At 45.7% G+C, this 23,514-nt stretch overlaps 1 protein-coding gene across 1 annotated transcript in view; it reads left to right on the forward strand.

Annotated features, from left to right (window-relative positions):
* DNMT3B (DNA methyltransferase 3 beta) overlaps nucleotides 1-23,514 on the forward strand; it is a 37,220-nt gene that overhangs the window by 2,008 nt on the left and 11,698 nt on the right. The window contains exons 3-14 of the mRNA XM_058178218.1: nucleotides 807-959; nucleotides 2,035-2,163; nucleotides 3,713-3,871; nucleotides 5,118-5,225; nucleotides 6,450-6,591; nucleotides 10,000-10,131; nucleotides 10,327-10,371; nucleotides 12,916-12,995; nucleotides 13,342-13,454; nucleotides 16,490-16,673; nucleotides 18,288-18,372; nucleotides 21,785-21,930. Of these exons, the coding sequence (XP_058034201.1) occupies nucleotides 807-959; nucleotides 2,035-2,163; nucleotides 3,713-3,871; nucleotides 5,118-5,225; nucleotides 6,450-6,591; nucleotides 10,000-10,131; nucleotides 10,327-10,371; nucleotides 12,916-12,995; nucleotides 13,342-13,454; nucleotides 16,490-16,673; nucleotides 18,288-18,372; nucleotides 21,785-21,930 (1,476 nt within the window). The remainder of the gene's footprint in view (nucleotides 1-806; nucleotides 960-2,034; nucleotides 2,164-3,712; nucleotides 3,872-5,117; nucleotides 5,226-6,449; nucleotides 6,592-9,999; nucleotides 10,132-10,326; nucleotides 10,372-12,915; nucleotides 12,996-13,341; nucleotides 13,455-16,489; nucleotides 16,674-18,287; nucleotides 18,373-21,784; nucleotides 21,931-23,514) is intronic.

A 23,514-nucleotide genomic window follows, 5' to 3' on the forward strand; every position in this document is an offset into this window, starting at 1 on the left:
TAGCGCACTAGATGAAAGAGCGGGAGTTGGTGAGTTCTAGCACTGCCTTAGGGATGAAAGCCGGCTGGGTGACTTTGGGTCTATTGGTAGGAGATGGAGAGTTCTAGTCTTTCCTTATAGGCATATGGGCTGGTTGGTTGAGTCTGGGCCAATCACCAGGAGATGGTGAGTTCTAGTCCCGCCTTAGGTGTGAAAGCCAATTGGTTGACTTTGGGTCAATCACCAGGAGACTGTGAGTTCTAGTCCCACCTGAGGCATAAAAGCCATCTAGATGACTTTTAGCCAATCACCAGGAGATGGAGAGTTCTAGTCCCACCTGAGGCATAAAAGCCATCTAGATGACTTTTAGCCAATCACCAGGAGATGGTGAGTTCTAGCCCCGCCTTAGGTGTGAAAGCCAATTGATTGACTTTGAATCAATCACCAGGAGATGGTAAATTCTAGTCCTGCTTTAGGTGTGAAAGCCAATTGGTTGACTTTAGGCCAATCACCAGGCAACGATGAGTTCTAGTCCCGCCTTAGGCATGAAAGCCAGCTGGGTGACTTTGGGCCAGTCCCTCTCTCTCTCAGCCCAGCCCACCTCACAGGGTTGTTTTGAATTGTTTATAAAAACACTTTTATAAAAGGGGTAAGAATAAAATAAAGAAATATGTCTATAATTAATGGATTTGGGGAGCATCAGAAAATGCATTTCTTCCCTGGGATTTTTTTCCCTTTTCTGATGAGAGGAAGGGTAGCTTTTAGGGGTCCTTACGGAAGAAACGGACCCTCGGATCCTGATGCTTTTCTCCCCTCGGGGGTCCCAGGTCCCGGTGCGAGGAAGCTCTGGCTGGGAGAACAGCCTGAGGCAGAAACCGGCGCCCCGGATCGTCTTCCAGGCTGGGCCCGTCTCGCAGGAGAAGAAAGTCAAAGACGACGTGGAGAGCATCGAAGGCTTCAAGGAACGTCACAAAATCAGGGTAAGGAAGGAGCCTTCGGTTGTTTTTTCTTTAAGTCAAAGCTCAGTGCAAGAAGCAAAGAAGAAAAATACAGGCAGTCTTCGACTTACGACGGTTCGTTTAGCGACCGCCCAAAGCTACAACAGGCACGGGAAAAAAGGGACTTAAGACTGTCGCAGGGCCCCCGTGGTCAAGTGATTGAAATTTTTGGGCGCTAGGCAACTGTCTCAGTTTTACGATGGGCTGGTTGACTGGGCCAATCACCAGGTGATGTGAGTTCTAGTTCTGCCTTAGGCGTGAAAGCCGGCTGGGTGACTTTGGGCCAATCACCAGTTGGTATGAGTTCTAGTTCTGCCTTAGGTGTGAAAGCCGGCTGGGTGCCTGGGCCAATCACCAGGAGGTGTGAGTTCTAGTTCTGCCTTAGGCGTGAAAGCCGGCTGGGTGACTTTGGGCCAATCACCAGTTGGTGTGAGTTCTAGTTCTGCCTTAGGCGTGAAAGCCGGCTGGGTGACTTTGGTCCAATTACCAGGAGACGGTGAATTCTAGTCCCATGTTAAGCAAGAAAAGCCAGCTGGGTGACCATTCTAGCATGGCTGGCTGGGGAATTCTGGGAGTTGAAGTCCACTGGGCTCGAAGTTGCCACGGTTGGAGTTTTCTTGTTTTCTGCAAGGACCGTCTTACTTCTCGGTTGAGCTGTCCTCCTTCGCCTCTTTTCTGCATGGGGGAAGGAAGGAAGGAGGAGGGAAGGAAAGTAAAGAGAGGAAGGAACAAAAGAAGGAACAAAGGAAGGAAGGAGAGAGAGTTTGGGTGGAACATGTGTTAGAAGAAGCTCCTGGGGTCAAAGAAGGAGACATCTTGATAGTCTCCATAGATCCGCTTGGTTAGGAAAGGACCAGCCTTGACAATTGAAGCCCACCCGTATCTTCAAGGTTGAGAGACACTACTTGGACGCTCCCAGCATGGAGGGATCTCTGGCCTGTGACGTAGTCCTTGACGTACGACCACAATTGGGACCTGACCCTTTAAGTGAGACGGTTATTATCTGAGTCACACCCAATTTTACAACCTTTCTTTGCTTAATGACCTTCCTTTCCAGCATTCAAAACGGCTTTTTGGGTATATCCAAAAAAACTACTCGGAAGAGGAGAATTCCAGGCAGCAGGAGAAGTCCGAGGTCCCAAATGGCTGCAACTACCGAACAGCCAGAATGGCGGCAGAATATCAGGTGGGTGAGGGCCTCTGGTTGGTCTTCGGGAGCGAATTTAAAAGTTTTTAAAGGAGACGCCCGCGTTAAGTTAGTCTGCCAGTGTTATTGCTGGAAATGAGGGCCCTGCAAAATCGTTTCAAGTTTTTTTAAGTTTGAACCAAAAATCCATTCCTTATAATGGATAAACCCATCCTAAGCATCCAATTTAAAAATGGAGAATTGATTTCGGCCGGTCTCCAAGGGCCTTTGCGTCACATTGTTCCAAGAAGAGGTTTTAAGATATGTTATCTCTGCTGCATTCCCGCAGTCAGCTTAAAGTTATCGGGTTAAAACAATAAAATGGGCTTTGCTCTTGACGACAAATTTACGTTGCTTTCTGTGAATTTCTTCATTTTCAAAGAGATAATCTGTTGTAAAATCTTCCCAAGGTTTGCTAAAGAGAATCAGTTTGAGCTAGTGATTTTGGCTAGAAAGTGGGAGATGGTGAGTTCTAGTCCTGCCTTAGGCATGAAAGACAGTTGGGTGACTTTGGGCCAATCACCAGGAGACTGGGAGTTCTAGTCCCGCCTTAGGCATGAAAGCCAGCTGGGTGATTTTGGTCCAATCACCAGGAGACAGTGAGTTCTAGTTCCGCCTTAGGCATTAAAGCCACTGGATGACTTTGGACCAATCACCAGAAGACTGGGAGTTCTAGTCCCGCCTTAGGCATGAAAGCCAGCTGGGTGACTTAGGGCCAGACCCTCCCTCTCTCAGGGCAACCCACCTCACAGGGTGGTTGTTGTAGGGAAAAATAGGAGGCAGAAGGAGTATTGTGTGCATTTGCTTCCTTGAGTTGTTTGTAAAAATAATAAAGGAGGGAACTAAATAAAATAGATAACAAATAAAATAAATAGCAAACAAGTAACAAAATAAATAACAAGAAGTAACAAAATAAATAGCAAACAAGTAACAAGATAAATAATAATAAGTAACAAAATAAATAACAAACAAGTAACAAAATAAATAGCAAACAAGTAGAATAGAATAGAATAGAATAGAATAGAATAGAATAGAATAGAATTTTTATTGGCCAAGTGTGATTGGACACACAAGGAATTTGTCTTGGTGCATATGCTCTCAGTGTACATAAAAGAAAAGATACCTTCATCAAGTAACAAAATAAATAACAATAAGTAACAAAATAAATAGCAAACAAGTAACAAAACAAATTAACAAATAAAAAATAAGAAAATAAATAACAAAATAAGAAAATAAATGTCAAAAATAAGAAAATAAATAAAAATAAAATAAATAACAAATAACAAAATAAATTACAAATCAAATAGATAACGATGCTCCACGGTTTTTAGCAATGCTGGGGCTGGCAAACAACAGTCCAGTCCTTGCTAGCCATCTTGTTGCTCTGGGTAGTTTGTTCCTTTTATTCACTGATTAAATTGATATGCTGCTCATCACACTGGGCAGCTCGGCCCTTGAGTTGCATCCAGAAAAACAGCCATGGGGCTGCCCCCTAACCCTAACCGACCCCTCTTGTTCAACCTTCCCCTTGTTTCTGTTTGATTCGCAGGACGGGAAAGGCTTTGGGATCGGGGAACTGGTCTGGGGGAAGATCAAAGGTTTCTCTTGGTGGCCGGCCATCGTGGTGTCCTGGAAGACGACCTCCAACCGCCAGGCGGCCCCTGGCATGCGCTGGTTGAAATGGTTTGGGGACGGAAAGTTTTCGGAGGTGAGGGGCGTGGAAGGGGCGGGGGATGGCTGAGAAAGAGAGTCAGCCTCTTTGCCTCTCATATCTTACTCATCTATCATTTTCTTAGCTGTGGTTTGGGGAATAAAAGGCAACTAGCTGGGTTCCGACATGTTAAACCACGAATGATGGTTTACACATCACTGTTTTTGCGGAAACCAACTGAAAGCAAATTTCCAACTGAGAGGTATTTTTAATATATTTTCAAGAAAGCTCACAGTCAAATTTATTTTCCTGGTTTATGATTTGATAATAAATTATATGGAAAAGTGCTTCTCCCCCCCCCCCCCGGTCAGTTGAGGAGTCCGGGTAACAGGGTGGGGTCAATTGTTTGGGACAGCCTGGTCCGCCTCTTCAGTCCTCCCAAGTCTAGTGCCGTCTATACAAGCATAAAATATACATGGCCTTTTGAATCTAACGGAAAGGTTTCAACAATTAACCAGTGGAACGGCTTGCCACCAGACGTTGTGGATGAAGAGTCTGGACAACTATCTGTCTGAAATGGTATATAGGGCAGGGGTCTCCAACCTTGGCCACTTTAAGCCTGGAGGACTTCAATTCCCAGAATTCTGGGAGTTGAAGTCCTCCAGGCTTAAAGTGGCCAAGGTTGGAGACTCCTGATATAGGGTCTCCTGTTTGAGCAGGGGGTTGGACTAGAAGACCTCCAAGGTCCCTTTGAACTCTGTTATTTTGCGTTCTGTATAAACACCACACTTAAATCACTACCAAAATGAGAAAGGGTCTGGAGGTTGCGAGAAATTAGTATGTCAAGCCTAATGAAGAGAAGGATCAGGGGTGACTTGAAAGGAGTCTTCCAATATTTGAGGGGCTGCCCCAAAGAAGTGGGAGTCAAGCTATTCTTCAAAGCCCCTGAAGGCGGGACAAGAAGCAACCGATGGAAACTCATCAAGAAGAGAAGCAACCTTAAACTAAAGAGAAAGTTCCTGACAGTTAGAACAATTAACCAGTGGAACTTCTTGCCTCCAGAAGTTGTGGGGGCTGCATCACTGGAGGTTTTCAAGAAGAGATTGGACAGCCATTTGTCTGCCATGGCATAGGTCTCCTGCTTGGACGGGGTTGGGCTAGAAGACCTCCAAGGTCCCATCCCACTCTGTTGTTCCTTTCCTGTAACAGAATAACAGAGTTGGAGGTTTTCTAGACTCTGTAAACCGCTTAGAGAGGGCTGGAAAGCGGCATATAAGTCTAAGGGCTATTGCTATTGTTGCAGATCTCCGCTGACAAACTGGTGGGGTTGATATATTTCCGGGAACATTTCAACACCGCCACGTTTCAGAAGTTGGTGTCCTATCAGCAATCCATTCTCCACGTTTTGGAGGTAAGAAGGGGGCTGGGTGGAAAGAAAACAGGAGACCACCAATCATTCCGCAGTGGCTCCACTCCGCTCCTCCCTGCATACCGGGGGGTGAAATGTTACCGGCTCGCACCGGTTCGGTTGAAATGGTTATAATATAAGCTACCAGTTCGGGCGAACCGGTAGTTAAAAAAAACCCTACTGGTTCGTCTGAACTGGCTGTGCCACACGATTTATATTTTCTAGAAAGCAGGAAATCCTGCATTTAGCGAATCTAAATTGTGTGGTGCAGCTGTTCCCCCCCCACCGCTGTTCTACTTACCTTCTTAAGCCTCCTTTTTCTTTTTTTATTAACATTTTATAAATGTTGGGCCTGGTGAGACTCGAGCCTGCAGTAATTGTAATTGCAGGCAGCTGTGTGTTAATAACAGGTATAAATGTTTATTTACATTTATATCCCGCCCATCTCCGAAGACTCAGGATGGCTTACAGTGTGTAAGGCAACTATTTGTATATTTACAAAGTCAACTTATTGCCTCCCCCCAACAATCTGGGTCCTCATTTTACCTACCGTATAAAGGATGGAAGGCTGAGTCAAACCTTGGGCCTGGTGGGACTCGAGCCTGCAGTAATTGTAATTGCAGGCAGCTGTGTGTTAATAACAGGCTGCATTAGCCTGGTGAGCCACTTCCCAGCCCTAGTTGTTCCCTAGTTGGGTCATGAAACATCTGCAAGAAAACCACCAAGCTCAGAGAGTCCCAAAGACCCCCTGAGTCATTCTCCCCCTCCTCTCTGCAAACTCCCCTCTCTTTTAGCACTGATGGTGTTCCCTAGCTGGGCCATGAAACATCTGCCAAAAAACATCCAAGCTCAGAGAGCACCAAGGACCCCACAGTTCAACCCAAAAGCTACAGATGGCTGTAGTAAAATTGCCATTGATTGCCCTTGAATGGACATTCCTCCCACCTTATTTACTGATATATTTTTGTGAGATTTTTTGTATTACGCTCCCAAATCCAAACCACTCCAGATGGGCTAAAAAAGCAATGCTTCAAAACCTGTTCTTGCTGCCCCCTTCCTCTTAAAAAAAGAAACTGGGACCCTTCACTGAATGGGATTTGGGCACAATCTTTGCACCGTCAATGGCATGGAGAGTGGGGAGGGGGCTTCTGGGCATTTCCTCCAGCTCAGTGCCCCCCACCCCCCCAGCCCCAATCCTGCTGTGACCAAACTTCTTGTGGATGGCAGGTTGCGAGTAGCCGAGCTGGCAAGACTTTCTCTACCGTGGCTGGGGAATCTCTGGATGAGAAACTAAAACCTATGCTGGATTGGGCCAACCACGGATTCAAACCCGCTGGAGAGAAGGGACTAAGGCCCCCCAAGACTTTGGGTAAGACCCCCACCCCACCCCGCCCTGAGTTTCACTAGCAAACGGTAGTGTGGTTTTTGGCTGTGACCGCATGGGCTGGGAAACGATGCTGCTGCTGGGTTTTGGGGTGCGTGTTGTATCATCCGATGTCCTTTGGGAATGGGTTACTGATTCTGGGAATTGATTATAAGCAATTATGGGTGCTGGGAATCAAGTGGCGCGGTGGCCTACAGGTGGAGCTCTCGCCTCACAATCAGGAGGCTGTGAGTTCAATCCTAGGTAGAGGCGGATATTTATTTCTCTGGGCACGATGAGGATGTATCTGCTGAATGCAACTCCGCATTGACGACAGGGTGGGCATCCGGCCAGTAAAACACTCTGCTCCATTCAGTTGCCCAGACTCCACCCCCGCAAGGGATTATGAGGTCATTAAAAGAAGAGGATGATGGGTGCTGGGAATCAAAAATAGGTGGTTATAAGATCATAGGCAATAATGGAGTTTGATTGTAGGTGATTGTATGAGTAAAGGTAATGTTCATGAAACACGTAGAAAAAATGAGATGTACAAAAATGATCAGCATGCCAGTTAATACTTAGTTGGGTAACCTTTAGCATGAATGCCGGCCTTCCAATGTCTTCTGCAGCTGTTATTATAATGTGAAACCAAGATTGAATGATGGCTTCTATTAACTGGGTTTTATTGCTGGGTCGCTTTTGACTAACCAGTTTCTTTAATTGGCTCCATAGATTTTCAATGGGGTTAAGGTATGGGTTATTCCCAGGCCATTCCAGCAGTGGAATAGGATTATCTTGAACCCCACCCCCTCCAAAAAAAAAGTGGTGTTATTACCCAGAAAACTTCAAAAATACACTTTTCCCAAAAGGTTTCCACAATTTTGGCCACTACTGTAGTTGTGTCTCGAGGGTAAAATGAGTTGGGATAATGTCTTCCAAATGCCATTTATTCTTGGACCCTATCTGAGCTGCTGACACCTTTCCATAGCAAATATACTGCAAATAATATATTATTATTTGCAGTATATTTGCTAATGGAAGCGTGTCTGCAGCTTAACATAACATAATCTGTAGCAAATAAAACTTTTCACTGATTTAAACTTAAAGGCCCAGTTCAAACTGACAGAGCTTTTTTGCTGCATCCAGAAATTTTAATGCAACCCGTTTACCACTACGTCATCGTAAATATTCAATTATATTCAAAATTTATTTCTTACGTTACCTTTCAGTTGTCTTTTAGGTAAGAAGCCACACTGGTCTTCATGTATATAATCCTGTGAAACTTTTTAAAAGTCTTTCAGCTAAAATAGATGTAAAGAGTTTGTTGTCATAATTAAGGAGAGAGATTGGCCTGTAGTTCTTCACAGAAGTTCAGTCTATCTTTTAGGTATTAAAGAAATGTCTCCAAAGCACCTGAGAGTAGAACAAGAAGCAATGGGTGGAAACTAATCAAGGAGAGAAGCAACCTAGAACTAAGGAGAAATTTCCTGACAGTTAGAACAATTAATCAGTGGAACGACTTGCCTGCAGAAGTTGTGAATGCTCCAACACTGGAAATTTTTAAGAAAATGTTGGATAACCATTTGTCTGAAATGGTGTAAGGTTTCCTGCCTGGGCAGGGGGTTGGACTAGAAGACCTCCAAGGTCCCTTCCAACTCTGTTGTTGTTGTTGTTGTTATTGTTGTTGTTGTTGTTGTTGTTGTTGTTGTTATTATTATTATTATTATTATTATTATTATTATTATTATTATTATTATTATTATTATTATTATATGTAGGCATCCTTCAAGGAGTCTACAATAGGTTTTCCCTGTAAAATAGAATTCATTAAGTCTTTCATTGGAAGAAGTAATTGATCTTCAAAAATTTTGTAGACTCCGCTCGGTTTGCCATCTGGTCTCAGAGTTTTGTCTGTTTTCGCTCTTTTAATTGCTTCTATTCTTTCGAAAAGTAATAATAATAATAATAATAATAATAATAATAATAATAATAATAATAATAATAATAATAATAATAATATAATTTTTATACCGAAGGACTCAGGGCGGTTCACAAGCAAGTAAAAACCAACAATAAATAAATACGATACAGATAAAACCAATGATTAAAAGACTTATTCAATTTGGCCCCAGTTAAAAATACATAAAACCATAAAACCCCATTAAAATTTAAAAAATCAATAATAAAAATTCTAAAAAATTCTATGCCAGTCCTGCGCGGAAGAATAGATATGTTTTCAGCTCGCGGCGAAAGGTCCGAAGGTCAGGAAGTTGTCAAAGTCCAGGGGGAAGTTCGTTCCATAGGATAGGAGCCCCCACAGAGAAGGCCCTTCCCCTGGGGGCCGCCAGCCGACATTGTTTGGCTGACGGCACCCTGAGGAGTCCCTCTCTGTGAGAGCGCATGGGTCGGTGGGAGGCAAACGGTGGCAGTAGGCGGTCCCGTAAGTAACCCGGGTCCTAAGCCATGGAGCGCTTTAAAGGTGGTAACCAGCACCTTGAAGTGCACCCAGAAGACCACAGGTAGCCAGTGCAGCCTGCGCAGGAGAGGTGTCACATGGGAGCCACGAGGGGCTCCCTCTATCACCCGCGCAGCTGCATTCTGGACCAACTGGAGCCTCTGGGTGCTCTTCAAGGGAAGCCCCATGTAGAGAGCATTGCAGTAGTCCAGGCGAGAGGTAACAAGAGCATGAGTGACTGTGCATAAGGAATCCCGGTCAAGAAAGGGGCGCAACTGGCGGATCAGGCAGACCTGATAAAATTATTAGATTGTTTAACATTTGCTTGTGGTTTCCAATAGTTTAGGAAGATTTTTAGCTGTTACACATAGTAACAGGTCCCCCATAGTACCTAAAGAAATTTCTTGTCCTTTATATAGAGTAGAGTAATAATTCCAAAAAATTCTTTGAATGTTTTTGTTCTCCATGTAAGTCTTGTTCCCCTCTTGAAGGTTGGTTATCATCTTCTTTTCTGTCTGTTTCCTTAGTTCATATGGCAATCGTAGATGATGGAGAATCGTAGAGATTCTCCATCATCTATCTATCTCCCACCTCCTTCCCTCCCTCCTTTCTTTCTCTCTCTCTTTCTTTCTAACTGCCATCTCCCTCCCTCCTTTCTTTCTCTCTCTTTCTTTCTTTCTATCTCCCACCTCCCTCCCTCCCTCTCTCCTTTCTCTCTATCTCCCACCTCCCTCCCTCCCTCCCTCCTTTCTTTCTTTCTCTCTTTCTTTCTAACTGCCACCTTCCTCCTATCCATATCTACCTACCTACCTACCTACCTACCTACCTACCTACCTACCTACCTACCTACCTACCTACCTATCACGTCTGTCTGTCTGTCTATCTATCTATCTATCTATCTATCTATCTATCTATCTATCTATCTATCTATCTATCTATCTATCTATCTAATTTTGCAGACGTTAAACCCTTTCCGACCATCATCATAGAGGACTCGAGCCCCCCAGATCCTGAGCCCCCATCCAAGCGACCTAAGACCTATGGGTCTAGCAGTACCAGCAGTAAGGAGACGCCTGAGAACCGATCCAGGGGTGTGTATATGTGTGTGTGTCACTTCAACAAGGACCGTGGGGGGTGGGGAGAGGCTGGGATGGGGGCCTGTTATTTTTGGGATCTTTGGGGAAAAGATTCCATGTCTGTTACCCCCAGAAACTCTGGGGAAGAGTCCTTTCTGTGCATATCTCCCATCAGTTGCTTATGGAACGATTTTTGTGATCCTTTTGCAGAACGGATGGTTTTTGAAGCCAAAAATAACAAAAAGAGCTTAGAAGGTAAGGAGCTTCTTTGCCCTTCAAAGCGTGCAGTTAGTCCCCCTGCTTAACAACCATTTGTTTAGTTACCATTCCAAGTTACAATGGCACACAAAAAAAAGTGCCTTAGAACCAGGGGTGAAAATGTAAAATTTGTTACTACCGGTTCTGTGGGCGTGGCTTGATGGTGGTGGTGGGGTAATGTGACTGGGTGGGCGTGGCCAACTTTTTTTATTTAACTTTTAAAAGCATTTTTTTTACAGCCTCTTCGGCCGAAGTGATTGTAAAAAATGCTTTTAAAAGGCTCTGACGATCCCAGCTGAGTTGCCTGATCGTCAGAGCTTTTGTTTTCTTTTAAAAGCATTTTTTTGCCTTTAAAAGAAAAAAAAACCTCTGACGATTAGGCAACTCAGCTGGGATTGCCAGAGGAGCCTTTTAAAAGCATTTTTTTAACAACCTCTTCAAATGAATAGGTTGTAGAAAAAAATGCTTTTAAAAGCCTCTGACAATCCCAGCTGAGCCGTGCGATCATCAGATGCTTTTTTTTTTTTACATTTAAAAGCATTTTTTCAGCCGAGGTTTATTCATCTTAAGGAGGTTTGAAAAACTTTGGTCTAGGCAGGTGGCTGAGGAATTATGGGAGTTGAAGTCCACCTGTCTTAAGGAGGTTTGAGAAATATTGGTCTACTCTAGGTAGCTGGGGGATTCTGGGAGTCCACAAAGCTTAAAAATGTTTGAGAAACAGTGGTCTAGACAGCCGATTATACAGCCTGGGGAATTCTGGGAGCTGAAGTCCACTCATCTTAAGATCTTGAGAAGCACTGATTTAAGGTAGCTGACTATGCTGGCTGGGGAATTCTGGGAGTTGAAGTCTGTCCATGCTAAGGAGGTTTGAGAAACACTGGTATAGGCAGATGTTTGGGGGATTCTGGGAGTTGAAGTCCACACAGCTTAAAAATGTTTGAGAAACAATGGTCTAGACCAGGGGTCTCCAACCTTGGCAACTTTAGACTTGTGGACTTCAACCCCCAGAATTCCTCAGCCAGCTCCCAGAATTCAGGGAATTGAAGCCCACAAGTCTTAAAATTGCCAAGATTGGAGACCCCTGGTCTAGGCAGCTGATTTTGCAGGCTGGGGAACTCTGGGAGTTAAAGTCCACCTATCTTAAAGAGGTTTGAGAAATCCAGGTGTAGGCTAGGGAATTCTGGGAGTCGAAGTCCCCAGGACTTAAAGGGGTCAACTTTGACTTGAATTACACAAAGAAGAGGGAGTCAAGCTGAGTTGAAGTCCACAAGTCTTGAAGGAACCAAGCTTGGAGACCCCTGCTCCAAAGCACCTGAGGGTAGAACAAGAAGCAATGGGTGGAAACTAGTCAAGGAGAGAAGCAACTTAGAACTAAGGAGAAATTTCCTGACAGTTAGAACAATTAACCAGTAGAACAACTTGCCTGCAGAAGTTGTGAATGCTCCAACACTGGAAGTTTTTAAGAAGAGATTGGACAACCATTTGTCTGAAGTGGTGTAGGGTTTCCTGCCTAAGCAGGGGTTGGACTAGAACAGGGGTCTCCAACCTTGGTTCCTTTAAGACTTGTGGATTTAACTACCAGAGTCTCCCAGAGGAACTCTGGGAGTTGGTCCACAAGTCTTAAAGGGACCAAGGTTGGAGATCTCTATACTAGAAGACCTCCAAGATCCCAATAATTCTGTTATTCTACACAAGTCCCCACCTATTTCTCCAGGTTTGTTTAGTTTTGGGGAGCAGGCAAGAAATGGGGAAAAAGGGGGCAAAGTGTGGCTGTCCCTAAAGGCCTCAGAACCTCAGTCCTCCAAAATGAACGTAACTGGTGGCTGGTGCTGGAGATTGGCTAAAGCCCAGTGCCCTGGTGGATTCTGGCAACTGAAGTCCAGAGCATCTGGAGAGCAGCCAGTTGAGAAGCCTGCCTACAGAATTGTGTTGTGTCTTGCCCGCTCTCACCGCAGCCGGGGTCTGCTTATCTGCTTCCGAACGCTGAAGAATGTCCTCCCGGCCCCAGCCCTGGCTCCATGCCCAGACAGGCTGAGGAGGGGGCATCTCCCGGCCCCAGCCCTGGCTCCATGCCCAAGCAGGCTGCAGAGGAGGGAAACCCCCCCCCCCGGCCCCAGCCCTGGCTGCATGCCCAGGCAAACGGAGCAGCTAGACCCCTCCCCCTCCTCCACAGCATGTGAGCCTGAGGAAGGTTTATTTCCAACAGCTGCTGATTGGAGTGACCCTCGCATCAGAAGATTGGATAGGCGGAGGCAACAGAAGGAAGGGAGGGGCAGGCCTTAATGAGTGCTGAGTCATGGAGCCACACCCCATGGCCTATATAAAGGATCTGCTTTCTGGCAGTCTCTGAGTCAGGCAAAGTCAAACTTATCTTGCTGAAGTCACTTTCTGATCTCCTGCCTGCTCTGAGGACTTTGCTAGGACTTTGGGCAGAGCTGCAGAGGCAAGCCTGATTCGGATTTCCCTGACCCGGCTGTCAGCGGAGGAGTGGGACCCGACAAATTGCTTATAGGGGGTTTATCCTGAACTCTCTTTGAACAGACAGCTGCCTGTCCTGTGGGAAGAAGAATCCGGTGACTGACCACCCACTGTTTGAAGGGGGACTCTGCAGGACGTGCCAGGTGAGTTGGGCACAGGCTGGGCAAGGGCTCTGCTTTCACCTGGCCTCAGGTAAATCCCTTCGCTTGGCCGAGGCAAGGCTGGGATGGTTCGACTTTCGTCCTCTGCAGCTCATCTGAATAGGATGAGGATGCTTCTAAAGCAGGAAAATTCTAAAAAACCAAGAACCCTTCCCTAGGATTTCTGCTTTTAGAAGACCAGGGGCCGGCATCTTGCAGCTTGTTCGATTGTTATTTCAATCTACTTCGTTGCCCATCTCAAATGTTTAGGGAAGACTGTTCTGCAGTGCCACGGGTAAACCTGGACAGAAAATGCCACTTTTCTTCATGTCACACGTGTGTCTCCTAGGATCGGTTTCTGGAGCTTTTCTACATGTATGATGAAGACGGGTACCAGACGTACTGCACCATCTGCTGTGAAGGAAGCGAGTTACTTCTCTGCGACAGCGCCAATTGCTTCAGGTGGGCAATTCCTCTACTGGGCACTGGCCAGTAAGAAAGGCGATAGCTAGCTAAACGGCCGCCCTGTTTCGGGTGACTCGCTCTCTCCTTCAACAGGGGGAGCGGGATGACCCGTTGCAGGGACGTGCCGAGGAGTTTAGTGGTTATCTATACGATAAAATCGTTCAGCTTCGGGATGGTCTAGACCAAAATTGGGTGGATCCAGGTGAGATGTCAGAGAGCTGTCTTGTTGAGACTGTTTGGGATGAGTTTGACCCTGTGGCTCCCGAGGACATGGACAGGTTGCTGGGTAGGTTGAACGCCACCACATGTTTACTGGACCCGTGCCCCTCCTGGTTGGTACTGGCCACTCAGGAGGTGACAAGAGGCTGGCTCCAGGGGATTACGAATGCTTTGCTGGAGGGGGTCTTCCCTGCCGCCTTGAAAGAGGCGGTGGTGAGACCTCTCCTCAAGAAGCCTTCCCTGGACCCGGCTGTTTTAGGTAATTATCGTCCGGTCTCCAACCTTCGCTTTGTGGCGAAGGTTGTAGAGAGTGTGGTGGCATGTCAATTACCCCGGTACCTGGATGAAACTGTCTATCTAGACCTGTTCCAGTCTGGCTTTCGGCCCGGATACAGCACTGAGACGGCTTTGGTCGCGTTGGTGGATGATCTCTGGAGGGCCAGGGATAGGGGTTATTCCTCTGCCTTGGTCCTATTAGACCTCTCAGCGGCTTTTGATACCATCGACCATGGTATTCTGCTGCACCGGTTGGAGGGATTGGGGGTGGGAGGCACCATTTATCGGTGGTTCTCCTCCTATATCTCTGATCGGTCGCAGACGGTGTTGACAGGGGGGCAGAGGTCGGCCCCGAGGCGCCTCACTTGTGGGGTGCCGCAGGGGTCGATTCTCTCGCCCCTTCTGTTCAACATCTATATGAAGCCGCTGGGTGAGATCATCAGTGGCTTCGGTGTGAGGTACCAGCTGTACGCTGATGATACTCAGCTGTACTTCTCCACACCGGGCCACCCCAACGAAGCTATCGAAGTGCTGTCCCGGTGTCTGGAGGCCGTATGGGTCTGGATGGGGAGAAACAGGCTCAAGCTCAATCCCTCCAAGACAGAGTGGCTGTGGATGCCGGCACCCCGGTACAGTCAGCTGCAGCTGCGGCTGACTGTTGGGGGCGAGTCATTGGCCCCAATGGAAAGGGTGCGCAACTTGGGTGTTCTCCTGGATGGACGGCTGTCCTTTGAAGACCATTTGACGGCCATCTCCAGGAGAGCTTTTTACCAGGTCCGCCTGGTCCGCCAGTTGCGCCCCTTCCTAGACTGGGATGCCCTATGCACGGTCACTCACGCTCTCGTGATATCTCGTCTGGATTACTGCAATGCTCTCTACATGGGGCTCCCCTTGAGGAGCACCCAGAGGCTCCAGTTGGTCCAGAATGCGGCTGCGCGGGTGATAGAGGAAGCCCCTCGTGGCTCCCGTGTAACACCTCTCCTGCGCAGACTGCATTGGCTACCTGTGGCCTTCCGGGTGCGCTTCAAGGTTTTGGTAACTATCTTCAAAGCGTTCCATGGCATAGGGCCGGGCTACTTACGGGACCGTCTGCTGCCACCGAATGCCTCTCACCGACCCGTGCGCTCTCACAGAGAGGGACTCCTCAGGGTGCCGTCGGCCAGGCAGTGCCGACTGGCGACACCCAGGGGAAGGGCCTTCTCTGTGGGGGCTCCCACCCTCTGGAACGAACTTCCCCCAGGACTCCGCCAACTTCCTGACCTTCGAACCTTTCGCCGCGAGCTTAAGACACATCTATTTATCTGCGCAGGACTGGACTAGAATTTTAAATTTTGAATTTGGTTTTAATGGGGTTTTATTATTTGTATTGCTATTTTTAAATATTCAGCCTTATGTAATAAGTTTTTTAATTGATGTTTTATTTTGTATTTATATGTATGTTTTATCTGGCTGTAAACCCCCCTGAGTCCCTAGGGAGATAGGGCGGTATAAAAATGCGAAAAATAAAAATAAAAATAAATAAAACAATGGATAGATAGGTAGTTGATATGATTAGATAGATGGATGGATAGATTGTTGATATGATGATAGATTGATAGCTAGAGATATGGATGGATGGATAGACAGGATAGATAGATTGTTGATATGATAAGATAGATTGATAGAGATATGGATGGATAGATAATTGATATGAAGATACATTGATAGATAGAGATGGATTGATGGATGGATAGATAGGATAAGATAGATTGTTGATATGATTGATAAATAATGGATGGATGGATGGATAGATAGGATAGAATAGGATAGATAGATAGATAGATAGATAGATAGATAGATAGATAGATAGATAGATATACATTGTTGATATGATAAGATAGATTGATAGAGATATGGATGGATGGATGGATAGATAGATGATGTGATGATAGATAATGGATATATACATAATGGATAGATGATTGGTAGAAAGATAGATAGATAGATAGACAGACAAAGATAGAGAGATACATTATGTAGAATAGGTAGGTAGGTAGATATAGATGGATGGATAGATAGACAGATTGATAATAGTTCATAGGATAAGATAGATACATAGCCAGATAGACAGTCAGAGGCATAGAGTGTGTTGGATAGAGATAGACAGGCAGATAGTCTTTGCTATTGAAGTTAGCTTAGAAACCGGTACAACCATAATTAATACTGTAATTAAGTTAGCTTTTATGACGGTTGCATTGTCCCGGGGTCATGTGATCCCCTTTTGTGACTTTCCGACAAGCCAAACCAATTGATGATCTCAGATTCACTTTGCAACCATGTTACTCCCTTAACAACTGCTGTGATTCTCTTCAACGACGGTGGCAAGGGAGGTTGTAAAACGGGCCAGAGCTCCCCTAACGACCGTCTCGCTCGGCAATGGAGATTGGTGGGCTCAACTGCAGTCATCAGCCAAGGGCCGCTGCGGTCGTGCAATTGGGGGGGGCGTTACGACATCGTGGCTTCATTGTGGCTTCTAAGATTTTCCCCGTCTTTTGCAGCTGCTTTTGCGTGGACTGTTTGAACACCTTGGTGGGACGGGGCTCGGCCGAAGCTGCCCGGAAGGAAGAGCCTTGGAGCTGTTACATGTGCCGGCCGCAACAGCGTTACGGCGTTCTGCTTCGACGGCGGGATTGGAATACGCGCCTGAAGGAGTTTTTCACCAATGAGGAAGGGCAGGAATATGTAAGGAATGGGGTGGGGAGGGGAGATAAGCTCAGCTGCCCCCCTCCAGCCTTTGAAAAGAGGCTCCTCCTTGCCAGCTTTTCCAGAAAGTCAATGCAGAAGCTGGTTTGTGGTTAAGTGAAAAATGTAAACTACTACTTGATAAGCTAGAAAAATGTGGGTTAGGCACCATTTTTAAAGAGCTCCATGGCTTAGGACCGGGCTACTTACAGGACCGCCTGCTGCCACCGGTGGCCTTCCATCGACCAGTGTGCTCCCATAGAGAGGGTCTCCTCAGGGTGCCGTCAGCCAGACAATGTCGGCTGGCGATCCTCAGGGGGAGGGCCTTCTCTGTGGGGGCTCCAACCCTCTGGAATGAACTACCCCCAACGTTGCGCCAATTCCCTGACCTCCGGACCTTCCGGCGTGAGCTGAAGACTTTTTTTATTTCACCGGGCAGGACTGGCCTAATAGTTTTTTAACATTTTGAATTAGTTTTTAATGGGGTTTTAGTAAATTTTAGTATTTCGGCCAATTTAAATTAGTTTTTAAAATTGTTCTTAATTTTTGTATTATTTTTTTACTTGGCTGTAAACCGCCCTGAGTCCTTCGGGAGAAGGGTGGTATAAAAATTGAAATAATCAATCAATCAATCAGCACCAGATGGATTTGTAACTGGCTGACTGACTGCACTCAACGTGTAGTCCTCAATGGAACTGCATGTAGATGCAGTCGTAGCTTGGGCCAAAGCTCCCTTAATGACCGTCTCACTCGGCAATGGAGATCGACTACATGTAGTGTAGCCAAGGAAACAATTGGCCCATTGCTGGGAGAAAGTGGCAAGAAGATGACAAGCAACAGGGAGAAAGCAGATCTACTTAACTCAATTTTTGCATCTGTCTTTACACAAAAGGAAAAAACAATCCAACCTATCAAAAACAGCACCACAAAAAACAGATTAGAAAGACAAGTTAAAATAGGGGAAAAAATGGTAAGTGAACATCTGTCTACCCTAGACAGGTTCAAATCACCAGGACCGGATGGATTACATCCCAGGGTTCTGAAGGAACTGGCAGACGTGATCTCAGAACCACTGAACTATATCTTTCAAAGATCCTGGGGCACACGGGAGCTGCCAGAGGACTGGAAAAGAGCTGATGTAGTTCCCATCTTCAAAAAAGGAAAAAAAACAGATCTAGGAAACTACAAACCTATCAGTCTGACCTCAATACCAGGGAAGACTCTGGAAAAGATAATCAAGCAACGACCCACTGAACACCTAGAAGCAAACCAAATAATAACCAAAAAGGCAACATGGGTTTGTCAAAAACAGATCATGCCAGACTAATCTCATTGCATTCTTTGACAAAGTGACAAAATTAGTGGAATTTCAGATGCTTGTCATCTGATTCATATTTATGACGGTTGCAGTGTCCCAAGGTCACACAATTCCCTTTTGCGAGGACCACCCGTATTCTCTTCCCCACCCACCGCCCAATTGGAGCAGTGTCAGCGAAATGAGTGATTCTCCAAGCTTAAGAGAGGGACAGAGGCTAACTATGGTTGGTACAGTTGCTGGTGTGGGTTTTTGTGTGTCTCACACGTGCTTTTTATGTTTTGTTTTTGGCCTCGCAGAAGGCACCCAAAATCTACCCTGCCATCCCAGCCGCAAAACGGAAGGCCATCCGAGTATTGTCTCTCTTCGACGGCATCGCTACAGGTGAGTCCTTGCTTGGGTCAAACGTATCAGTACCCAGGTCGGTTCGGCAGCAGAAGAGAGAGGCAGGTTTCAGCCAGCTTTGCTGGCTGTGGAACTCTGGGAGTTGAAGTCCACAAGTCTTAAAGGAGCCAAGTTTGTAGTCCCCTGGGGTAGTCTAAGAGAAAAGAAGGACCGGGGTGGGGTGGGGACAGGATAGCATTAGTCCAGTATTTGAGGGGCTGCCACAAACAAGAGGGTAGTCAACATATTTTTCAAACCACCAAAAGGCAAGAGAAGAAGCAATGGGTGGAAACTAATCAAGGAGAGAGAAGCAACTTAGAACTAAGGAGGAATTTTCTGACAGTTGGAACAATTAATCAGTGGAACTACTTGCCTCCAGAAGTTGTGAATGCTCCATCACTTTAAGAAGAGACTGGATGGCCATTTTTTTAAAAATGGCATTGGGCAGGAGTGTCAAACTCGTGTCTTGACAGAGGTGTCACGTGGCTTTTTTGCACTTTGCTAAACTGGGCGGGGGGCCGTGACCAGTATGTGACGCCTCTGGTCTGTAGGCCACAAGTTTAATAGCCCTGGTATAGGCTTCCTGTTTGAGCAGGGGGTTGGACTAGAAAACCTCCAGCGTCCCTTCCGATTCTTATTATTATTCTAATCTATGTTCTATGATTTGAGGGCTGGATACTAAAACATGAAGAATGGTTCAAGGGTGGGTTCTACTTACCTTTACAACTGGTTTGCTACGGGAGCGTGCGTGCAAGCTTTGCTCATGTGCACGTGTGCATTTTTGCGCATGCGCAGATTGTCGATGATGTCCAGGTCGGTGGGTGGAGCCTCCGGCTGGTTTTACAACTGGTTCTTGCGAACCGGTTTGAACCGGGGGCAACCCACCACTGGAATGGTTGCAGGGATTGGGTGTGTCTAGTGAAGAGAAGAACGAGGGGTGACAGGATAGCAGTCTTCCAGTGTTTGGGGGGCTGCCACAAAGAAGTGTGGGGGGGGGAGATCCACTTATTCTCCAAAGCCCCTGAAGGCAGGACAAGAAGCAACGGATGGAAACTAATCAAGGAGAGAAGCAACCTGGAACTGAGGAGAAACTTCCTAACAGGGAGGACAATTAACCAGTGGAACAGCTGGCCACCAGAAGTTGTGGGTGCCCCATCACTGGAGGTTTTTAGGAAAAGATTGGACAGCTATTCGTCCAAAATGGTATATAGGGTCTCCACTTTGAGCAGGGGGCTGGACTAGAAGACCTCTAAGGTCCCTTCCAGCTCAATTCTGATTGATTGATTGACCAGGGGGCTGGACTAGAAGCCCTCCAAGGTCCCTTCCAGCTCTACTCTGATTGAGTCACATACTGACTATATAACCTCAGCGATTCACTTAACAACATCAAAAAGAAAGGCTGTAGAATGGAGGAAAAACTTAACTTAAGAAGCGTCTCGTTCAATTCACAGAAATTTCAGGCTCCATTGTGGTTGTACATCCAGGGCTCCTCCTACCTTTGATGGATGGGTCAACAGAAGGAATAGTTTCTTATCTGCTCATGGAGAATGTGATTGTGATGTGCTTTTTAACAATGGTGGTTTTTTTTTTTGCCACACGCTACACAAAGGTCCCCTTGGCAGCGATGCCTTCAGGAAACTTGGTTTGTTGTAAAGCATGGAGAAATCTGCGACTTCGCCACGTTAAGCCGTTGTGAGGAAAATGGCAAGGCCCACCGTAATTCCTACCACAATCTTCCTCCACAAAGTTTCCAGTCTTGGCACAAAGTTGGGGAGAATCAATTTCCTTCTTTAAAACCAGTCTCTCTTTTATCGTTTCTTCTTCCTTCTTTTATGAAAGACATTTTTCCTTCCTGTAACTCACTACATTCGGTTGACAATCATTCCACCTGGTATGTACAGGTAGTCCTCGACTTACAATTGTTCGCTTAGTGACCGGTTCACCCGAATTGGTTGTAAAAAAATGCTTTAAAAAAATAATAAAAAAAGAGTTCTGATGATTGTGCGGCACAGCTGATCTTCGGAACTTTTCTTTTACTTTTTTAAAACATTTTTTTTCTGTCAGTTCAGGCGAATAGGTAGTAAAAAATGCTTTAAAAAAAGTTTAAAAAAGGTTCCAACGATTAGCTGTGACAATCAGCTGTGCCATGTAATCGTGGGAACTTTTTAAAAAACTTTTTAAAGCATTTTTTTTTACTACCTATTGCTTGAACCGGTATTTTTGTGTAAAGTGTGATAGTTTGTTTTTCAGCTCTCTGTGAGGTTCCTGCAAGTTGCAGGGACCATTTTGTTTGAAGTCCGGCTGCTTTTGCATCGTGTGTGAATCAGTTGTGTAGCTTTTGTGTTATTTTTGGGTAAAGTGTGATAGTTCGTTTCCCCAGTCACAAGCCACGCCCACCCAGTCACATGACCACCAAGCCACGCCCACCCAGTCACATGACCACCAAGCCACGCCCACAGAACTGGTAGGGAAAAGTTTTGAATTTCACCACTGTTAGTGACCACTGAAAAAAGGGAGTTACGACTGTTTCACACTTATGGCCATTCCAGCGTCCCCAGGGTCACCCGATCAAAATTCAGATGCTTGGCAACTGACTCAGACTTATGACGGTGTCCCAGGGTCACGTGATCCCCTTTTGTGACCTTCTGACAAGCAAAGTCAACGGGGGAAGCCAGATTTATTTAACAACTGTGTGACTAACTTAACAATCGCAGTGATGGCAAGAAAAAATCCTAGAACGGGACAAAGCTCACTTAACAACTGTCTTGTTAGAAGTGGACATTTTGGGTTCAATTGTTGTAAATCGAGGACTATCTGTATGTTTCCTTCCACCTACAGGTAGTCCTCAGACTGACAATGGTTCATTTAGTGACCGTCCAAAGTTACAACGGCACTGAAAAAAGCGACTTATGACCATTTTTCACCCTTATGACCATTGCAGCATCCACATGTTCAAAATTCAGGCATTTGGCAGCTGACTCACATTTATGACGGTCGTAGTGTCGTAGCGATCTTCTGACCAGCAAAGCCAATGCGGAATCCAGATTCACTTAACAACCGTGTAACTAACCTAACCACAGCAGTGATTCACTTAGCAACTGAAGCAAGAAAGGATGTAAAACGGGGCAAAATTCACTTAACAACCATCTCGCTTGGCGATATAAATTTTTAGGTTCAATTGTGGTCGTAAACTGAGGACTACCTGCACACTTGTATACTGGAAAAAATCCTTTGGTGGCATCTTATGGGCACAAATATTACAGGGTCACTACAAGAATGTGAGGGTTGCATGTTGTTTTTTCTCCCCCGCAGCACAAGGTGGATTTTTCCCGGGCTGGGTGCTCCTCCGTAGGTCCTCGCCAACTGCTCCCAAGGGATCCTTTTCTCACCCAAGACCTTTCCGCCTTCCTAGGTTACCTGGTTCTGCGGGATCTTGGCATCAAGGTGGAGAAATATATCGCTTCGGAGATCTGCGAAGACTCCATCTCGGTGGGCACCGTGCGCCACGAGGGAAACATCAAATACGTGCATGATGTGAGGAACATCACCAAGAGACACGTAAGGAATCCGGCGTTCGGGATGAAATGCCTCCAGGCTGGCCATGATTGGTGGGTTACTGGTGGGAGTCAAAAGAGGCAGCAGACTAGAATCCCTGCATAGTCACCAGCAGGCTAAAAAGTGTCTATGGAGATTCTCAGCCATCCAGATCACGGTTGATTCAAAGGTGCTTTTTTTCAAGAGGCAGCTGGACTCTTTCTGGTTTGCCTTTGAAGACATTTCTTCTCTCATCCAGGATGTTCTTCAGAAGCTTCTTGGATGAGAAGTGAAACGTCTTCAAAGAAAAACTAGAAAGTCCAGTTGCCTCTTGGAAAAACAGCACCTTTGGACAAAAGTCAAAATCATTCTTTCTTTTTTTTATTGAAAAAGTTTTCACAAAAACCTCCCCTTCCCCCTCCTTCAAAACCCTCCCCTCTTTCCTCCCCCGACTTCCCGGAACAAACACAAGGTATAGTTAAAAATAAACATATGCTAAAAATTTCCCCTCCTAACTCAGTTATACTCCTGCATTTCTCATCAAATCCTAACCTCCCCCAATGCAATCAGAAATAATACATCCTAATCATTCAAAGGCAGTCTGATATCTCTTCGTCTGATATCTGTTTTGAATATAGTCAATCCATTTTTCCCATTCATTTAAGTATCTTTCTTGCGTATTGTCTTTCAAAAAAGCTGAGATTTTTGCCATCTCAGCCAAATTGGCAACTTTCAATATCCATTCTTCTATTGAAGGTAATTCTTTTTTCTTCCAATACTGTCCTATCAGTAGTCTTGCCGCTGTTATTAGATTTAAAATCAGTTTAGTCTCAATTACTGTACAGTCTGTGATAATGAAGTCAAATCATTCTTAACTTCCACAGAGTTTTAATTCTGTGGGCCCTTATTTGCACTGATGATGTTACCTACTTTGGGTAATGAAACATCTGCAAGAAAACAAGCTCAAGAGAGCACTAAGGACCTACATTAAATTCCAAGCGGCCCACAGTGAGTTGAGAAGATTCCTATGCACTGGCACATGGAATAATAAACCAGTTGAATTTAATATTCTCAAAAATTTCAATGGAATTCACTCATGTTTAGGCAGCGGGAGAAGAGGAGGAGGGCTTTGGGGTCCTTGGTGCTCTCTGAGGTTGGTTGTGTTCTTGCAGGCGTTACATGACCAAACTATCCAACATCATCAGTGCTAGAAGGAGTGGGATTTGCGGAGTGGAAAAAAGAAGGAGGAGGAAGAGGAGGAAAGACTTGGTGCTGTCTGAGCTTGGTGGTTTTCTTGTAGACATTTCATGGCCCAACTGGGGAATATCATCAATGCTAGAAGGGAGGAGGAGGAAAAAATTGGGGTGCTGGGTGCTCTCTGAGCTTAGTAGCTTTCTCGCAGACATTTCATGACCCAACTAGGTAACATCATCTGTATTAGGAGGGAGGGAAGAAGGGGGAGAACTCTGGGGTCTTCATTGCTCTCAGAGTTTGCTTATTCTCTCACAGTTCTTTCATGATGGAACTGCACTTGTGTGTCTCTATTTTATGAAGTGTTTGCCAAAACCTGGAACTGCCTTCCAGTTTTCGGCAAAAAAACCAGCCCCT

Source organism: Ahaetulla prasina, chromosome 3 (assembly GCF_028640845.1).
Source record: "Ahaetulla prasina isolate Xishuangbanna chromosome 3, ASM2864084v1, whole genome shotgun sequence".
Classification (NCBI taxonomy): Eukaryota; Metazoa; Chordata; class Lepidosauria; order Squamata; family Colubridae; genus Ahaetulla; species Ahaetulla prasina.